The 20116-nt window shown below is 44.4% G+C and overlaps 1 protein-coding gene across 5 annotated transcripts in view; it reads right to left on the bottom strand.

The window, feature by feature from the left end:
* The window catches only part of LOC126539214 (microtubule-associated serine/threonine-protein kinase 3-like), a 293806-nt gene that overhangs the window by 16240 nt on the left and 257450 nt on the right, over positions 1-20116 (bottom strand). For 3 of the 5 annotated variants that reach the window (XM_050185964.3, XM_050185966.3, XM_050185967.3), the window contains 14 exons: positions 19070-19151; positions 17333-17667; positions 15869-15944; positions 13883-14092; positions 12314-12412; positions 10768-10900; positions 9824-9956; positions 8671-8845; positions 6674-6846; positions 4630-4700; positions 2982-3098; positions 1916-2026; positions 793-1020; positions 106-254 (listed from right to left, as the gene is read on the bottom strand). In XM_050185964.3, the coding sequence (XP_050041921.1) occupies positions 106-254; positions 793-1020; positions 1916-2026; positions 2982-3098; positions 4630-4700; positions 6674-6846; positions 8671-8845; positions 9824-9956; positions 10768-10900; positions 12314-12412; positions 13883-14092; positions 15869-15944; positions 17333-17667; positions 19070-19151 (2092 nt within the window). The remainder of the gene's footprint in view (positions 1-105; positions 255-792; positions 1021-1915; positions 2027-2981; positions 3099-4629; positions 4701-6673; positions 6847-8670; positions 8846-9823; positions 9957-10767; positions 10901-12313; positions 12413-13882; positions 14093-15868; positions 15945-17332; positions 17668-19069; positions 19152-20116) is intronic. The other 2 variants (XM_050185965.3, XM_055075266.2) reach the window with 2 other exon arrangements.

The raw sequence follows: 20116 nt of genomic DNA, 5'->3' as shown, positions 1-20116 counted from the left end.
TGACACATTTCTACTAGTGCACTACTCACACAGCTTCTGTGTTGGTTTCTGCTGAGTGTGAAACAAAGTACTATAGCGTATGCAGTTAAAATACCGCTCCCTCACCCTGAGCAGGTTCTCTTCTTCTAGCTCTTTCTCAATGCGGGAGTAGACCTTTCGGTAGCGTGGCGAGCATGACGAGAAAGACGAGAACGTGTGCTCCTCCCCATCATCGTGGTCTTCAGAGTCGTCATGCTGGTACCGGTCGGTCCGTGCTGCGTGGGAAACAAGCTTGTCTCAGATAGAACAAATGCATTCATTTGTCTTGTGCTATTTACAAAACAGAAAGAGAAGACCATGAGAAGCAAGACCAAGAGGCCATGATTGAACAACCAAACAGTCTTTGTAACAACTAAATGAAGCCAGCGGGCAATGAAGACAAGAAAAGCATTGGGGAAACTAACTGTTCCACTAATTGAAATGAAGAAATAACGACAAATAGGAAAATAAAAGTGGAGGGAAACTCAGCTTGTTGCCGATGGAAGTCAAAGCCACAACCTAGTGCATGATGCGCTATCAATTAAGCTACAGCAGCGGCTGTCCCCTCCCATCTGTTTTCTTGGGTATACGTGCATGCGTAGTAAGCCTAGACCTGGGAGTGTTACCCAGCGCCACACGCTGTCTGTCTGTTTCATCTGGTTACTACTAAGCACAAATTGAGCATCTCGGTTCCCCTAATTCTTTTTCCTCATTATTCAGTCTCTCAGCATTAAAAGAGCTATTGAAAAGAAGCAGCAGAAGAGAAAGACCCACTGTCAAAGTAGCTGGTGTCCTCGTCATCTTCGAGTTGGGGCACAAATTCAGCCTTTTGCCGGAGGAGGGAGTCCCAATCGACGTCGTTGAAGAATGGGTGTTCCTTGACCTCGTGTGCACCCCCTGTGCCCAGGCGATCGAGCGGGTTCTGCTGCAGTAGCTGGGAGACGAGGTGCCGGGCGTCTTCAGGCAGTGACCAGTCGTCGTCCTCTGGCCACTCGATCTCGTCTGTCAGGACAGGGAAGGCCAAGGACAGGGAGGTCATACACAAGGAAACAGTTTCCAAAGCAAAATGGTCAACTGAGCCATGCCATAGGCAACTCAGCGGGCCTTCAAGAATCCAAAAGTTCCTAAAAGACTCTTTTGAAAGGAAGTTCATTGTAGGCTGCAAAAACAGAGTAAAACTCTATGTACCACGATTTGATGGAGTAAGTATCTCATCAAGGGTCACCTTGCACAATACGAGCTACTATCATGCAACACCGGAAAGGATTCGACAAGCAGGGATCAGGTTAAGTCGCAAGAACACAACAGCATTGCTAGTAATACTAATTTCTTTTTTTTTTTCACATATGCAACCTCTTTAGTAACAAATGAAGCTTTAAGCACCTTGTGCAGATGTAGACCATTACGTAGCTGCACACATCAGAGACAGCAAAACCTCGTTCAGATTACTTTAGGATGACCAATGCAACGCAAGCCGCAAGTTTAAAAAGCCACCACAGCAGTCATCGTATGTACTGCAGAGAACATTCAGTTCTTCACGTATGACTGATAATGTGTAATGTAGTTTGTTTTACCTAGGCCTGCAGAAATGAAGCAATGAAGTAGAAAAAATTCATTAATCTTAACATGTTGAGCATGCTATTATCAGTTACAGCAGCCATGCTTCACAGCTGTCATAGCAAACAGAAACATTACAGCAAAGTTCTGCTTGGCATGCATTGAATTAGCTCATTCCAAGACATTCAATCCTTTGTATTGTGGACCATATTTGGGACCATATTTGGGACCATATATAAAGCAGAAGAAAAAAAAAAAGGCAATGCGCTGACAGGTAACATTCCTTTATGACATCTGCTTCTATCAGACATGCAACCGCGAAAAATCACTAATGGCTTACCATTGATGACATGAGCAAAGAGTTCTTCGGGGGTCTCCCCAAAGAAGGGCACACAGCCGACTAGAAATTCGTACAAAATAATTCCCATCGACCACCAGTCCACGGGCTTGCCTGCAATGCATAGACACCGGGAGACAGACAAAGCATGTTTATTGAGCAAGGAAAGAAAAGACATGGACATCAAACATGAACAAGACAAGCAACCATGAAGGCCTTCACAAACACAACACCATTTAATGAATTTGGTTGCCTCATAAGCTCAGCAGTCACGAAATGACGATGGGCTTCAGCTATCAGAAAAGTACATCATGCTGGACGTATGGGAGTCAAGTTGGTGCTGAACATCAGTTGGCACTGGAGTCAAGTGGGTGTTAAATATCGATGTGGCCAATAAAGGAGCACTGACATGATATTTCAGACTCTGCATTTTCTTGCCTCAAATAAAGCTCCGAGGCACCTGAATCCTAGAAAATATACTGACAGGCCTCGGAGTGCCCTAAATATAATTGAATGCAACAGCTTTTCTATGGTCACTTTCAGTCCTGGATCTTCATCTTTTATGGCGAAAAAATGAAGAGTTGGAAACATCATGTCAGTACACCTTGAAAGCCAAGTGGGTGTTGAGCATCAAAGTGGGCATGGGTGTCGAGTGAGTGTTGGGCGCCTTTATCCTTTGTAGTCTAGTTAATGGGGCTTCAGATACTTAAGCTCTCCCTGCTGCCTTATTGTCTGGGCTAATTCTCTGTGCTACTGGAGGAAATGAATAAGATTTGAACTAATCAAATTAAGCAAGTGGCAAAAACGAAATACTTGTCCGTCTGAGCATGTTGAGTGCACCTCACGCATCACGGTGCATTCGGCACTTGTGCACCACTTCGCACCTTTTCTGGAATCTACCGCAAGATAGCCAAGAGATTTTTTTACATCAACTGCCCGGGCCTCGCTTGCTCGGTACTGCCAAAAGCTAAAGCCTCATTTTCTTTCTTTTTAACATGAACGAAATGAAAGAAGTTCGCTTGCAGATTTGCAATTTGGTGTGTGACCAAGATGGTTCAAAGCAGCCTACCGTATCCCTGTCGAAGAATGACTTCCGGGGCGATGTACTCGGGTGTACCGTAGACCTGCTTGTCGTTGAACTGCTTGGTCTCCTTGTCCAGGTAGCCTTCATACAGGTTGGTGGCCACTACAGACAACACAATCACTTGTCACACTGTTGCTGGCTGTGCAGACAGAAAAGGTGCGCATGTGAAAAGTAATGACCTGAGCTGACAGTTTAGTACCTAGTACTTTGTAATTTAAATTTTATGGGACCGAAAACAATGTACAAATTAACCAAATGTTGAAATATCGAGGGTATCAAGAGAACAATAAACAAATGCTAACTACATCAACATGCTTCTACTTACAGGACGAATCAGCGAAATGCGAAAACACCCGTGTACTTATATTTAGGTGCACGTTAAAGAACTCCAGGTGGCCGAAATTTCCGGAGTCCTCCACTACGGCGTGCCTCATAATCAGAAAGTGGTTTTGGCACGTAAAACCCCATACTTTAATCAGCAAATCCTGTTTCTATTTTCTACAAAATTAGTGCAAAAGATGCAATTCTTGTCATCCGGGCACTGATTAGTGCTCACAGCAGAGAAGGCCTCGTGACTTCCTTCATAGTATGGCTGTGGCGCAAGACCTGTGCCTTCATCTGAGTCATGCTTTTCACTACTGAGCGCACATTCAGATTGTTTTTTTTTGCGAATGAGCTGGTCAGCAGCAGACCGTCCATCCATCGTGATGCAGCTGACGGATTTGATGCCAGTGAGCAGTGTGTGCAAAAATCAAATATTTAGTCTCGACAGCTTCCACCACGTTCGTGACGTTGCGCACACACCGCACCAAGTCAAAACGAAACTACTGCTCACTGCGACCCCTGCAGACGAAACCATGGGCGCTATCAGTGCAATCACGGATGGTGACCTCGCAGTTCTGAAGGTACGCAACCAAAACGCTCCAAGTCAAAACTAAACTACTGTTTTGCGCAACCACTGACGAAACCGTCGACCTGATCATGCATGGTGATCACACAGTTCTGAAAGCACGCAGCCAAGGCGCACACTGAGTCAAAATGAAACTACTCTTTGCCGCAGATGCAACCACAATCGCTATCGATGTGTTCATGGATGGCGAATGGCATGCAGTGTTGGAGGTACACGGCCAGTGTGGTGTCGTGCGTGGCAGTACACGTAAAAATAAAGGATTTGAAGGCATAAAGAGGCACGAAGCAATCCTGTTGTTCTCATATGGTTTCCACTGATTACTATGGCGATGCAGACTCCTTTTCTCCATTTCGTTTGGACACTAACGCCACTCTTGCTCTTTTGTGTCGCACATTTGTGGCACTCTGTGCTTGCCGCACTGTGGAGGTTGTATAAATTAACCAACATTGCCAAACAGGTCTGTATTAACGAGTGTTCGATGCAGTTACATAATGCATACACACGACGAGTCCGAATGATCCAATTTCTCGAATTAACAACATTTGAATTAACAACGTTTTATGGTATAAAGTGTTAGCGCTAACATGAACTAAGAAAGGGTAAACCATAAACCATGCATGAACATTAGGTGCACACTACTGTCTCAGTTTCATGCATCTCTACTTGATCTGTGTTGAAGGAAGCAATACTAGCAGCAAAGAGCTGGTAGAGAGAGAAACTCACAGTTCATGAGTCCAACCTTGGACAGACCGAAGTCAGTCAGCTTGATGTGGCCCATGTTAGTGATGAGCAAACTGGAACAGTCAGAAGAAGCGACAGTTGTTCAGTGTAGAACTTGGACGTGCACAATAAATAATGCCCATATATGGCACGAAAGCCAAGGGCTTCAACCTAAAAACAAAATGTAGAAAGCTTGACGATAAAAAAATGTGTTGGACTACTCAACTTCAGGATCGGTGCTTTCACCGATTCGCACAAATTGTTATTCTCGTTCAGAAGCCACAAACACTGTGCACACTTTTCAGTATGCCGTGACATCCAACACCATGCAACCATGCATGAGTACCTGGAATTTGGACTGCAGGCTTGCAGGCACTAAACTGCACTGACTGCAAAAGTATCGGTGAAATTAGTTATGTACGCACGATGCGAATCTAAAGCAGAGCTGTGGAGTGGAGCTGTCAATTCCATTCCCTTTCATGGACTGAGGCAGTGGCATAATTTCATTCCTTGTGATTCTATACTTAGAAGTCCAAGCCAATTCCAATTCGATGAATGTCCGCACATTGCCATTCCATTCTTCTAAACTAGGTGACAAGACCACCAGGTTGCAGCCTTTGGCAAGGTGGAGTGTTTTTTATGACAGCATGACAGAAATGCCTGAATACATCTGTGTGTCTGCATATGCCACGTGATGCCTCACAGATTAAGAAAAAAGAGACATTCACAGAAATGAAGCCATTCGGCTAAAATAGGAAAAAAAACCTTGTTATCATTCCATTTCTGCGGATGTGGTCACCATTCCATTCGAACAGAAATAGGTCAAATTTCATTCCAATTATTTTCTCACCAAAGGGGCCACCATTCCATAACGACTAAATAGGCCCACAGAAGTGGTGACTATTCCATTTAACCCTTTGAAGGTTTTCGCCGTACATGTACGGCGGTGGTTTTCTGTCCCGCAAGTTCTTTGCCGTACGAGTACGGTTCCGACCCGCCGTTTGAAATTTCGCGCCATAATGACGATGAACGCTCATCGGGAGGTGCTGCCACCTCTTAGCACTTACAAGATGCGTTTAAACTTGGTGCTACCTTCTTGGGGAGATAAACAGAGCTGATTGCTAGCTTCAGCGCGTCGCCTCAGACTGCGGCAACGCCCCTTTGGCGGTTTCGGTTTCGCCGCGTGATCGCAACGGAGGCGCGCGAAACGTCATTTTTTTCTTTGTTTTAACTCTCTTGCAGGGCGGTGGAAGTTGATTTCTATCTTGATTGGCGCTGCTCTTAGCTTGCTTCAGCGCCGTTCGCGAGGTATTCTCGCTCTCAGTGGCAACGCACTTTCGCGGTTTCGGTTCCGCCGCGTGATCGCAACGGAGGCGCGCAAACGTGGTCTTTCTCTTTGTCGGCATGCTCTCGCAGGAGCGGCGGAAGTTGATTTTTATCTTGATTGGCACTGCTCTTAGCTTGTTTATCACCACTTGCTTATCAGCGCCGTTCGCGAGGTATTCTCGCTCTCCGCGGCAACGCGCTTACGCGAGAGGGTGCCTCAGACCTCTGCCCAAGGCAGCCGCACGCAGAGATGGCATGTGTGCGCCAACACAACTACTCGCTTCAAGAGAACAGACACGCATTTTAGGTGTGCAGACTGCGATAAGGCGCTGTGCGTAGACCCGTGTTTCAAGGAGTACCATGCTCGGAGATACTATTGAACATTTTGCAGTTCTGAGTGATGCCGACACCAAAATACTGTTCCTAATTATTTTTGACTATTTATTCCCGACTTAACACATTTTGTACATTCAAAATCCGCAATAAAGTAATTTGACCACCTGGGAAAGTTTTTTTCAAAATAATTCGACCCTCAAAGGGTTAAACTAAATTCGGTTTAATTTCACTTTGATTTCATTCCCGCAGAAGAAGTAGTCCAATTTGTTTGCAGGCTACCACAAATACTTGGGATGATTCCGGAACCAACCGAACTCAGCATGGAAACTCCGTAAATAATTATTTACTGCAAAAGGGGCAACTTGCAACAGGAAGTGTAGCTCACTTGTCGGGTTTGAGATCCCGATGGACGATGCCGTAGCTGTGCAGGTACTCTACAGCAAGCACCGTCTCGGCAAAGTAGAACTGGGCAATGTCCACGGGCAGTGGACCCATGTTCTTTAGCAAGGTGGCCGCGTCGCCCCCTTCCACGTACTCCATCACCAAACACAGATGGCGCTGCGTGCAGCAGGAAAATGATAAACAACAGTTAATCCATGAGTAAAGAGAGGCGAGGGGCATCACAGTTGGCTCTGCTAGAATATGTTTATATGAACTTGGTTTATATGAACTAAGCACAGTCGCCGATAGATTTCTTTTTTACACGGAAAGGGGTCGCAGAATTTTCCTAATTATCAGGCAATCGAAAAAAGCAAATTTGAATGAGAAAACAATTCATGTTGATAAATTTGGGAGTTGGAGACCAATGGTACAGTTTCAAACCATGTACGTCGATGATATTTTCACATCGGTGGTACGAATTAAGCGAAGCCAGCCACGCTGTCGCATGCACTCCGCTTCCACAGCTGATAGCGTCGTCCCAGTGTGGGCGACGCTATCAGGAAAAGTGCAGGCAGCGGGGAAGGAATGGTTCGTCTGCCTCTCGCTCCAACAGGTCACGGAAACCTGAGATTACGCAACCTCCAATACATACTAAATGCATGGGAAGACAGCTTACATGGAGCCATGCTGTCTAAGCACGCCCACTCTTTGCACATGCGGCAGATTACCGCTAAAGCAGGGTACATGGCTGTGTATGCGCTCAGTTGCGCTTACAGCCATGCGCAGCCATGGCCGAGACACACGCTCGATTGCGTTACCGTGAGCTCCCTCCCCTCCCTCGTTCCCTTTGCTCATACGGAAAGGCATTAATCATGAAGCCACCATCTTGTCTCACCCTCGCACACTTTTCCTCGCACCTAAAATACACAGTGCACAAGGCGCGATATGATCTTATCGTACTTGGACTTTATGCAGAACATGATGCGGCTCCCCTTCGGTGGTCGCGTGCGGCACACGATTTGAGAGGTGCGTTTCACCATCATTTGACCATCTACGTCCACGGATGTTTCCATTTATTGTCTCCGCATTCCTTTGCGGAGGCAGTGAAATTTCATCAAATTGAGGTTCTCAACACATGGTGTTCTATGGAAAAGAGGTTATGAAAAGTTAAATAGTTCGTTATATTGAGAACTTTGTTATACTGAAGTTCATTATATCGAGGTTTAACTGTATATGAAGGTCCGGAAAATATCTTTTTATTAATAGAATTTCTGTTGATTAGACTCAACTGCTTGGTTTCCTCTGAAACTAGTGAATTGATGACATTCCGTAGTAGTTTCAATGACGTTCTTAGTTTAATAGTGGTCCTGAGTTGCGCGGTAATATTTTATCTATTGCATAGAAAGTTTTGCTTTCCTGCTTTTTCTCCAAAATGCAGAAGAGCTATGTTAACTTTACGGCAGGTGGGTTATCATAAGGCCAATCTGTGCAATGGACGAAAGGACCACGCATTGCATGACTCGATCACCACTTAACACGTAGCTGGCACCGACAGTAAAGAGTCTGAAATCTGGAGGGTAACCGAAAGTTATGACGCTTTCGGGAAGCACTCGCAGTGATAAAGTCCACTACACTGGTAGTAGGGGCCCTCAGCGCACCTAATCTTATGTGTGTAGACTGCGTTACCATTGAGCGCACATACAAATGTATTCTTTACTCAGACAAGTGTTTGGTGGTGCTTGTGTTGGGAGGCACATAAGGAAGTGCTTATGTTAGGGACAATTAGTGCAGTTATCAAACAACAATCTGCCCTATGCTTTCTTCAACAAAATTTTGACTTTGTCCTAGCTTAATTCTCCCAACAAGCGACTTGTTTCATTTGATTACCAACTACATGCGAGGGGCACAACCATAGGAAGTTTGTGTCAGAAACAATGCGCGCCTTGGAGCACGAGAGTTGTGGGCGAGAACTTGAGCACAAGTGTTGGGTGCGAGTCTCACCTTGGTCTCGAAGCTGCACAGCATGGAGACGACAAAGGGGTTGTCGGTGAAGCTAAGGATGTCGCGCTCGGCAAACACCTGCTCCACCTGGTTGCGCAGGACCAGGTTCTGCTTGTTGATCTTCTTCATGGCAAAGCGCTGACGGCTCTCCCGGTGGCGAACCAGGTACACGGCCCTGCGACAACAGGCAAGCCCCACAGCAACAATTAGTACACTCGGACCAACAAGAGCACTTGAGAAGTCCACAGTTGACTTTCATTATATGAAGAGAAAAAAAAAAGACTATATGAAGGAGAAATGAGGTTACAGTATAACGAGAAAAAAGATATGGTTATTGCAGTTTAAAGCCATGATGTTACCTCATCAGGAATGAGGAATGCCATTGTGCAGGGCTGGAGATTAACTTTGAGCACCCTGGGCTCATTGATGAAGCTAAATTTAATAAGCCTACAAGCACTATTGCTCTCTGAAACCATCAGAACATTGCCGTAGTGGTGGGAAGTCTACCCCATGACCTTGTGTTGAGCTGTGGAACAGCACAAACATCGCAGAGGGCTTGTCATATGAACGCTGGTAGCATTTTTTAAACTCTGTCAGCATCTTTACACATTCTCTTTTCTTTTTATGAAAAAATAAATAAATTAAGTGAACCTGTTAAAGCACTGGTCACAATTACTTTAAATCTTCAAATGAAACATGAAGACTGTTACTGAGGGGTGAATGCCTGATGAATGCCCTATCATTTCAAGTTTATCAAGACACTTAAAGGTGCACATCTTCAAGGCAAAGTAGCACATCGTCACCTTATTCAAGTCATTTAGACCCTCTCCCCCAAATGACAGAGAAGCCAGCAAACTTTGATTGTTTTTCTGAACCATATATAAAGGTCTGGGCAACTTAGTAGTCAAACCTAGATAAAATTAACACGGATATAAGCAATTATTAGATACAGCAACATAAATCTAAAATAAGGTTTTTCACTCACAGCAGTGTTTAGTGAATAATGTATGTTGGAAATAATGAAGGCATTTAGTTTGACTGAGGATAGACTTTCTTAGTTTCTCACCAAAAACACTAAAGAGTCCAACAGAGTTTAACATTAGCATAGAAAAAGCTTGTGTCTAAAGACACTAGATGCATATCATCCACTCACCCATAGGCACCATTGCTTATGAGTTTGATGGTATCGAAGTCATCCTCGCAGGGTGTTTTGGTCGGTGGCTTTCTTTCTTCAACCTCGGGCACCGAGTCAAGTTGGTCTGCAGTCTGCAGGTCTGCAGCCAGATCTGAACCAAACAGGAAGATTGAAAAACAAGACTTTTTCACTCTGAAAAAGCACCACATGCAGCTATGTAACCCAGGCAGCCACCAACCCAAGAAACAGCTCAACTCTGCCGGACCCAACTACATCAGAACATGATGAAAATAACTTAGTTCACGGCAGATATCTCGCCATTTCCATGACAAATAACTGCAGTACCAGGCTTCTGTCTACAAGATCTATCTAAAGCTCAACAGAAATAAAATCATAGGAGGTCATTCAAAGGAAGGTCATATATGACATCGAAAACAGTGGAAGCTGGTTCAATGACAACTGTGGCAGCAATGACAATGATGACAGCATGACATATGATGGCACTATGAAGTTGATGGCAGGACTAACATGATGGCACGTAGAAGACAACATGACAATGATTATGATGACATGACTACAGCAAGATGGCTTGCACGTTGCATACACATGAGCAATAAAAATGACAGCATAGTAAAGGTGACGGCCGGCCAGAGGTAACAGCAGGTTTACAATGACATGACAGAAGAACGATAGGTCAAACACTGCAGTCTCCTACGAGGGCGCATCTCTCAATCGAATTGTGGTTTTGGCGCATAAAAACCCACAATTTTCTTAACCTAGGCTGAGGACAAATGGTACTTTTCTGGCGGTTTCTTGTGCTAAGGAAACACGGTAACCATAAACATGATGCTAAGACATTTATGAAAGCCACCTCAAGAGCTAAAGGAATATCCCTTGATAGAGATGGCTGTAAAACGTTGCCAGCAGAGAAAAATGCCAGCACTGAGGAGGAAGCATCCAACCTGCAAAGGGATCCCGATTCAGTCCCAGCTTGTTGATGATGTACTGAGGGATGTCTGTGGACACGCCCTGCACCACCTTGGCCTGGCCTTCGGCCGCCTCCAGCAGCCGATAGAACTCCTCGGGGTCGAATTCCTGCACACATGTGCAGACTCCTACGTGAGCACCTGTTCTTTCACCCAGTGCTCACAAATGCAGGCAAATGGAGCAGTCACGGTGAACAGCAGTGCTGGCACCATCTACCATGCAAACCTCCTGCTATTACAGGTTGTTGTGGTTAAATGGTCCCAAAATAGGTTCGGAAGTTTAATGAAGCTTCAAGGGACAGGAGCTAGAGCCTTTAAAGCTTGACAGAGGCTCTTGGTGTAACGCAGCACAAAGCGCACACAGTATATTAAAGGACAACTGCAACAACATTTCACTTTAGCCGAATTTGTTATAGATCAGTAGTATATACCACTAAACCAACCTTGACAAATCCTTAGGGCTAGTAATTGTAAAGTTTTCTATACAGTTATTCATTCTGATACTCCAAACAGCACCTGAGCAGACGATGCACGCACCCGGTGATTGTCACTATGACATAAACCCCCGTATGCAGCCCAGCATAGATCCCTGCACTCGCCGCTGACATTTCTCAGCACCCCGCGGAGCCGTGGGCGCCAGGCATTCAGGCTGGCTTGTGTTACCCTATGCCTGGAGCTATGTCACCCGCGGAGACCAGTCAGAGCTTCTAGTGCAACATTTGCTCGCGCACTCCAGCCTAGCCATGCTACGTGGTGTGGGCCAGCTTTGTTCTGCCCCAACTTCATTGACGGATAGTAGTCAAATCCAATTTGTGCAGTTTGAAGTGCTGTCGATAGCAAGCTCATGTGTGGTCTGGGCAAATCTCGTAGGTGATGCCAAGAAGCTGCGAATTCTAGGTCATGTGTCACTTTCAACAAGAGGTAATGATGGCATTATTATTTTATTTTTTTTTCACTTTCAATATCAGGAATGCATATTTTTGCAACCTTCTTGTGAAGCTTCTGCTCATTTCAAAAGCCTTTTTTTGTACGAAGGTATCTCTCTCGCTCTGTATATATATACTATACTAAGCTAGGCTTATTACATGCTCCAAAGTTCTGTTGCAATTGGCTTTTAATGAGCACACCCACTGTCTTCCTTAAGATAAATACAGACAGTATACTCATGTGTTATGCAGCACAACAACCATACATGCACAAGCATTAATCATAGCGACATGTACACAAAGGCCCATTTTAAAAGGGAACATATAATTACAGTTGAAAGGATTACAACGTCTCTGACACCCTTTTGAGAAATGCGTATGAATTTTTTTTGCAGACAAATCGGATTCTTTCCTGAGAAACCCATGTGGATATTACTCGTAGCCTTTGTGCTTCCTCCACCCTGTAGATTTATGCAGGACTGATTTGCCGTACACGGTGGGTGAGAGGTTATCAAGTACCAACAACCAAACCCTTTCAGGCCCTCGTACAAAGAAACAAGAAGCAAGAAGAAAATAAGAAACAGGAAGGAACTGACCAGGCATTCCAGCAGTCGTGCAGGCCTGGACACGATGAGCAACAACTTGCGCACGAGTTTCCGGAGGTGGTGGGCAGCATCCGGTGACTTTTCCTGGCACTGCGGGCAACAAACAGAATGTGATCACCCAAAATTGAATTCTCGACATGTCATTGGTTTTCAGAACAAACAGGCTGTTAAAAAGAGACTAAAGAGAAACCCCAAATCAGTTAAGACTGATAAAGTATGCTTCAAGAACTTAACTTTCGTTGATTTCGTGGCAATAGGTTGTTTACTGGAAGAGAAAATAAGGGCCATGTCACAGTTTTTTTAATTTCCAGCTGAAACTTGCTAAATTAGCCACTATGGCAGTTTAATGTCACAGATTTCAAAGTAGCACCTTGTTCTGTCTGTGTTCCTTCCTGTGTGCCGTCACTATTGGCGCTTCATCCATTGAGAAAAAAAAAATAAAAAATTGAAGTATTGTTTTCCTATTTCAGCCATTGTGGTTGGGTAAAATTTCTTCAAACATACTAAGTTTATTGTTTGATTCGTTTAGAATATATACTTAATTCATTTTTAAGCATAAAAATTTGTCTAGGCCTGAAGAGACACTGTCAAAATCCATGATGTCACGAAAAGCTGGTGCGGGAACTTCGAGGCGGCGTCCCTACCCATCTTTTGTTCAGGTCTACTTGCTGGCTTACCAAGCGTCTTCTCGTGATAGGAATGGAATTTTTTTGGTATTGTAGAAGTTTCGTTTACTAATACAGCTTAAATATTTTTTTCTCTTTAGCGTTTCTTTATCTGCTTAAACAAATTCCGGGAGCAGCACTTCACAAACACTTAAAGGGTCCTCTAAACAAATTGCAAGCACTGCAAGTACTGCAAGCAGTCAAAAGGCAAAAGACTACCTCACACTTTGCAGCGAAGAAGTAAAAAAAAAAAAAAAAGTACACACCTTCCCTGACTATGGGAGAAAATTCCTTGGATAGCACCTTATAATTTGTTTATGGGCTAGTTCTTGAAAACTTAGTTTGTGCGGTGCTAATATACAGGACATACATGAACACAATAGTGGCATAGCCAGGAGGTGGCACAATGGGCACCATGTGCAGTACTAATTCCATGTGCACATATTCTTGAGTGCTGTGGTTATTGCAAAAATGAGCAAGAATAAGCTGCTAGTCCTAAACCACTAGCATTTTTTTATTCTCAACATAGTGCTCCTAAGTATATTTGCTGTTTATGTTAACATTAAGAGGAGATGTCAAATGTATTTCATGTTCATTTGGAACTTTGCCCTTATGTGTAAGTTCTGCACAAATTTCACACGGCAGCCTGCTAAGGCTTACTTGTAAGGCATTTCATTCAGACTCTTGAAGTGCCTGCAGAGACATCGACGAAACGTAATGTCTTCTTTATGTCAGTGTCCTTGTAGCTGCTTTAAAAATGCTGGTGAAACTTCGCACCTCCATAAAATGCTACATGTCAATGAAAACTCGGAGCAACAAACTACTAACCACTCCCGTCATGTAGATTCAAACATTGAGCATGTCTGAGAGGCGCGCTTGTTTTTTTTCCCCTCACCTCAGCAAGCAGCTTCTCGAGGCTCTCGTACATCTCGTAGAAGTACTGCGAAGTGACGAGCTTGTCGTGAGACTTTTGCAGGCAGTCACGTGCTAGCTCGATTATCTGGTGATGGGCGAAGCGGGCGACGGCGTCGCAGGAGTGCTGGGCATCCAGCTCCGCCTCCTGCGTCACAAACTGCTCCAGCCGCTCCTCCATCTGCTGGGTGGCCTGTAGAGCACACGCAATGCACAGAGAGGCTGCTGCCCACTCTCAAGAGACCGTCACCGTCGTCAGCTGACTAACCCCCCGTTTTTCCAAACCGTCCTCGACCTGAAGCTCCTCCTCCACTTCCCCGGGCCGAGCATGGCACTGCCATTGGACTGCAAACGACGCCGCTACGCTTCTCAAGAATTGCTTTGGAGTGTCAATGAAGCACACTGACCACTTCTGTCGAGCGGCGGCGCTACCGCCTACTTTCTTGAGTCGAAGGGGAGCGTTGAGCGAAGGAATATTCTAAAATACAAGAGTAGGCCCACTGCCCCAAGTATCACTGGAAGCATGGTCAATGCAAGGCAAATGGAAAATAAAATTAAATTGCTGTAGTGTTTAACATCCTCAAGTGAAACAAAGGGTTATAAGTAGCGTTGCAGTGGAAGGTTCGAGATTAATTGTTACCACCTTGAGTTCTTTATTGCGCACTATGCATAATACACAAACATCCCTGTATTCATGTCCGTCAGAGTGTGGCGGCATGGAATCGAGCCTACAACCTCATGCTGGGTAGCACGATGCCATAGCCACTGGGCCATTCCAGTAGGTGTAAGACTTACGTAATGTATGGCCCTGCATTACCATATCATCATTAGTCAATTTAAGTCCGCTGCACCAAGTACCTTGTAAAACCTGCATATGATACAAGGTTCATTTTTTTCCAAATTAAAGCATGTCAAATTTGTGCTTTGTATTATATGCAGAAACAAACAATGTTAAGCCCAAATCTACTGTTTCAGTTTTCTTATCATGGCTGCTTCAGTACTGCACACCCACACAGTCTTCGTGATGCCCGCCTTGTCAGAGCTAGCATTATCACACAATATTGGGACCATGAAAGCAATATTAAGCTGCTTTAAAAAAAATATATAAAAAATCATCAACAATAGAATAATTTTGCCATGCGCTTTCAGTACTGGTATTGTCACTTCTGTTGTCTTGCATGTTTCGTTCACATTATATTTCGCTTTTAAAAAAAATTTTCTCCACTCATGTATACGCCAATTCAAGCTTTTTGTGTGATTTTTTGCTGTCCCCAAATATCACTTCGTATTATATTCGGGTCCATACTAAACAAAGGTTTTTATGGTAAACACTTCATAGCATGGCCAATGTATGCTGGGTATATGACCACTGTGGGTCAATATAGTGTCAATATGACCCGCCATTAGACTAACATTGGCTCTGCTTCCTTTGCTGTTAAGGACAGGATGAAGGCATTTTCCAGGAGGCTCTCGCGTTATCCCTGTCTTGTGCCAGCTGACTCCATGCTATGCCCACAAACTTCCCAATTTAAATGTTCGATTTAATTAGGCACCTGTCGCACAGCTTTTTCGGTGCTGATCTTTACTGTTGCATTTTGCAGTACTCAGTGAGCTCCACCGAATCATCTGCCTAGGTCGATTGTGCTTCATTTTCCTTGGCACCCATTATATTAAGTCCAATAGCCCATTGGTCATCTACTCTACAGATCATATGGCTTGCTTAACTTGTTTAAGTCTACTTCCTCTGAATCTGAACTAAAATGTGAGTGCTATCTGCGGTCACTGTCTGATCCATAATGACATCCCACTATCTCTTAAAGTTATGAATATAATTTTGTTACATTTCTCATTGCTTGGCTTTCACTTTCTATGTGCATATAAATAAATGAGAAAAGCCACTAGTGTGGCTCCAAACACTCATAAAACGATGGTGGATGAAGACAGACACATAAGTCACAGTCACACTCACCTTTGGGAAGCGTTCCTTGTAGACACTGTTCATAAGGACAATCTCGTTGTCAATCCCGGGTGACCGCATGGGACTACTGGAGGAAAGAGGGCATCAGCCAGCAAAAAGAGAGAGTCACAGACTGTAGGTTATTAACCTCGCTCAACCTCTCCACCAATGAGTCAATTCAAGCATGCCTTCTTGCAAAATAGGAAAATACTATAGCGTACAAGTGAGATCCATCATAAGGCTGTGTCCACTGCAATGTTCACGACATAGCCTTAATGATGCCAAAAGTAAAAAAGTAAAAAAAAAAAACGATCGTTATAATTATAGTACATACAATTGTGTCAAGATGATGTTACAAAGGTTCAGTGTACTACCCATATGTTAGATTGTGTCACAAACAAACTGGGCAAGCAGCTCCAATTAAGCTAGCAGTCCCTGATTAAGCACATAGTGTGCTTCAAGATACGAGAGTGTAGTAGACAATGTCAGTCATTTTGATGTGTGTTTATTCCAAGTTTTATTCTTGTAAGTTGGCTCTACTTTGCAGTCAATGATTCATTCAATGCTGCCCAACCATTATTTCCAGTGAATCATTATCTGTGCCGGCTTATGATCACCATACAACAAAGTTCACTGACCTAGATTCACTTATTCATGTGTAACTGTATGACTTGTTTGGCTCTCAAACATCAGTGACTGTGTTTTGTCTACATTATTAATTGCTTACCACAGCAATCCTCTTTCTCAGGGTTAATTACATAGCTATGGCATCTTGCTTGTTTTTGCACGTCAGGGCAGTGCAGCTACAGTTCCTTTTAACTTTATGTATTTTATGCAAACTATTATAAAATGCTCATGTCAGTCTCTAGTCATAACTATGTGATCTTCACTATCAGCCTAACTTTCCCATTCTAAGTAAAGCTGGATTGAAACAGCAAACTCGTATAATGGTGCGGGAGCCCTTCAACCATTTTTGAAAACTTGTGGGGTTTTATAAAACCATGAACCAAGGAGACCCCTTATACAGGCTATATTTCGAACCTTTCAACACCATAGAAGAGGCCACTGTGACAGCAAACAATGAGTGAGACACACAACGGACAATGAGATTGTCGTAAACAGATTCGCTCTATGTGCTGACGTTATCGACATCATATGGCACTGCTCTGTGGATGCAGAGCTCCGGTGGAACTGCCCCTACGCACACTTCTACTTTCTACTTACAATTTGCCCCAATACTATCAACACGTGGACGTCGCTGGGCGGAGGACACAGCAAAACATTATTAGTCTCTCTGTTGAATGTTATATCGGAGGGAGACTTCATCAACTACTTCTGACGGCACTTCCCATCACCGTACTCCCATTTCTTCAACCCTTCCACTGCACATGAAAGTAGGCAAGGCTGGTGGTTGTAATCAAAATAAATAAGAGCATTACAACAATTTTAGCACCAACGTCGATCCTGAGGACATACCTGAGGCTACGCGACCGCGGCCTGATGATGGGCGACGCAGAGCCCGACGACGTCGTCGTGGCCGCGGCGTGCGCTCCAGACGAGGTGGAGGCCCCGCCATGCTGCTGGTGGCCATCGTCCTCGAGGCCCGGGTTGCTCTCGTTGCTGGAGAAGTGCCGCGACTGGTGGACGTGGTGGTGGATGTGGTGCGTGAACGGGTGGTGGTACTGCTGGTGGTGCTGGTGCGGCGGAAAGTAGTGCGGCGGATGGCCACCACCAACCGGAGTGCCCGCCGGCTCATCCGGCGTTGGCTGATAGGGCAGCAGGTGCAGCTTCTCCTGGCTGGAGCACTGGGACTGAGAGGAAAGCACGAAGAGTTGCTGTAGTTGTTTGAGTTGCTGTTGTGCTACAAGTATAGGTTAGGTATAGGTGTAGGTTAGGTTAAGTATAGGTAAGGTTAGGTTAGGTACAGGTTAGGTACAGGAATAGGTAAGGTTAGGTATAGGTAAGAATGTGGTTAGGATTCTTTCTTCGAAGAAAAACATCAGAGTTCCAGTTAGGAGTAAGGAATGCTTCTATGCTAATTTAGAAGATCTAAAATTAGTAGTCATACCATTTGCCACCTGCGAGTGAAATGTGTGGGCTCGCTAAGAAAAACTAAAATGGGTGTTTTGCACAAAAGAATGCCTTCGTGTTCGCACATCTTTCCACTGTACAAACTCTCTCTTTCAGCGGCAGTTGAACCACCCAGCACCTTATGGCAGCCTGCAAAACAGCATTCCAAAGGTGGTGATGACTGCCATTTGTGCACCTGAATCGATAAGTTCATGAGAGCTTCTCGGAGTGTTCAGTGTTGTTGGAATCGCAGTCTGCAGAGCATTGTTTTATGAATCAGAGCTGGCAGCATGCCAACATAATTTTATTGAATGACTGCACAATGTCAAAATCAGGATTTCTCTTGCTTAAGCATCCCATTAGGATCTAGGAGCTCAGATTCAATATGTCATGAAATTCCGACAAGTGGCCTGTAAGTGGTTGCCATTGACAGTGTAACCATTTCATTCAAGCTATACGCTCGAGATGGTCTGTAGCAGAAAAAGAATCCGTCAGTGGACCATTTTCCAAGATGGTCTCCCACCCAAGGACTTACCGAACGTAATGCTACTTAGCTCCTGCCAATGAGGGCCAGAGTATTTAGCACGACACTGCTAATGGCCTCACGGGAAGCTCCACCGATTCCCATCATGCATTTATGCCTATGACTGCGTTAATGCTCTTCAACACTGTTTGTTGTGGGCATCGCAGACAACAGCCACACTAATTAAGGAAAATATTAAGTTACAACCGGTCAGCTAAATAACGAAACTGCAAATAGACATCTTCTGCTAAGTTCTTGTGTCAATGTATAGTCAAGGATTGGTTGCTGTTACTGATGGGGTTTCGTGTTCCAAAACCTTGCAGTGGGCAACGAAGGGCACCTTAGTAGAGAATTTTGGATCAAACTTTAAGTTCCTCAGGTTCTTATGTGCATTCAAATTCAAGTACATGAGCATATTTGCATAAGTGCATGTGACAAAACAAAGATCAACGAAAATTCAACCTAGACATTTCTGCAATGACTTCCTGCAGAATTCCACTGGAGAATGCTGGCAATTGCATTGTTAGCAAATGCCCCAACAAATGAGCTCGTAGCATAGAGAGGTTTGACTCCTGCAGCAATGTGCATTAACATTAACAGTGGTAAGGGACATCACTCACAGATACGTTGGAGCTTCCGGGTGTGTTGGTCCCATAGCCCGATGACGGCAGTGACGCGACTGACCATCGCCGGCCGTCCGCCCTGCAAAGAGAACAAGAACAAGGGCATGTTGTGGTGTCCAGAAACACGATTACGAGGCACATCTACACCTTACCTTGATAAGCATTTGCCACATCAAGTTCATGTATAGTGAAGCATTTGACAAAACTCGGGTATATTGAACGAAACGCACCGAATGCAGAAAAGAATTTGCGATGTGTCGGGTGGATTTCAGGCAGCAGCAAACCAGACCCATGGGACTAACAAAATGTGTGACAATGGTGGGTATAAAGGTACAGCTTGTACAGCTTCACTGCCTTTGACGTACAAGTTGCTTGGATTTACACACATCGGCAAAGGTTTTGCAAATCCTGTTCTTAGTGCAGTATCTGCTGCAGACCTGCCAGCGAGAGTTGTGCAGACGGAGTTCTGTGGCCAGAATGTTTGTTTACAGAAGAAACAGAGCTGGCGCATTTCCTTTTTCAGCCTACGATTGCACTGGCAAGTGGCTGAGTGTTTGGCTTGGGCAGCCGCCCTCTGGGCCCTATCTGAAGTAGGTGTTGCATCACTGTGACATGTGAAGTTTCATCATTGACCTAAGAACAACATTTCTGTGTCTGAAATGAACATAACCCCTTTGAGTGCTGCATGCACAATTGTACTTACCAAGATAACGGCTCAAAATTGAAAGAACTAATGAAAATAATTACATTTAAAATGGTTTGGATACATGTTAAAACAGTTGTGAATAAAACATTGCTCCAAAATGCCAAGCGTGATGGAGAAAAAATGTACAACGTATAAATGTCTGCTATAACGACAGTATGTCAACATGTAGTAGGATTTCTTTTCCTGTTTTTGACAGCCATGATGTCCACTTCTGCAATTTCTAACGTGGCTCACTGTTTTACAAGCAAAGTTTCTTGCAAAGCAGTCAATGTGGTTACCGCACCATAAGTATTTCGAGAGCACATGCGTGGAAGCCCATATTGATGCGAAAGCATCAA

This window comes from Dermacentor andersoni, chromosome 11 (assembly GCF_023375885.2).
Source record: "Dermacentor andersoni chromosome 11, qqDerAnde1_hic_scaffold, whole genome shotgun sequence".
In the NCBI taxonomy this organism is placed as follows: domain Eukaryota; kingdom Metazoa; phylum Arthropoda; class Arachnida; order Ixodida; family Ixodidae; genus Dermacentor; species Dermacentor andersoni.
Note: the sequence above shows the minus strand (reverse complement) of the source record. Positions and strands in the feature narration are given on the sequence as shown.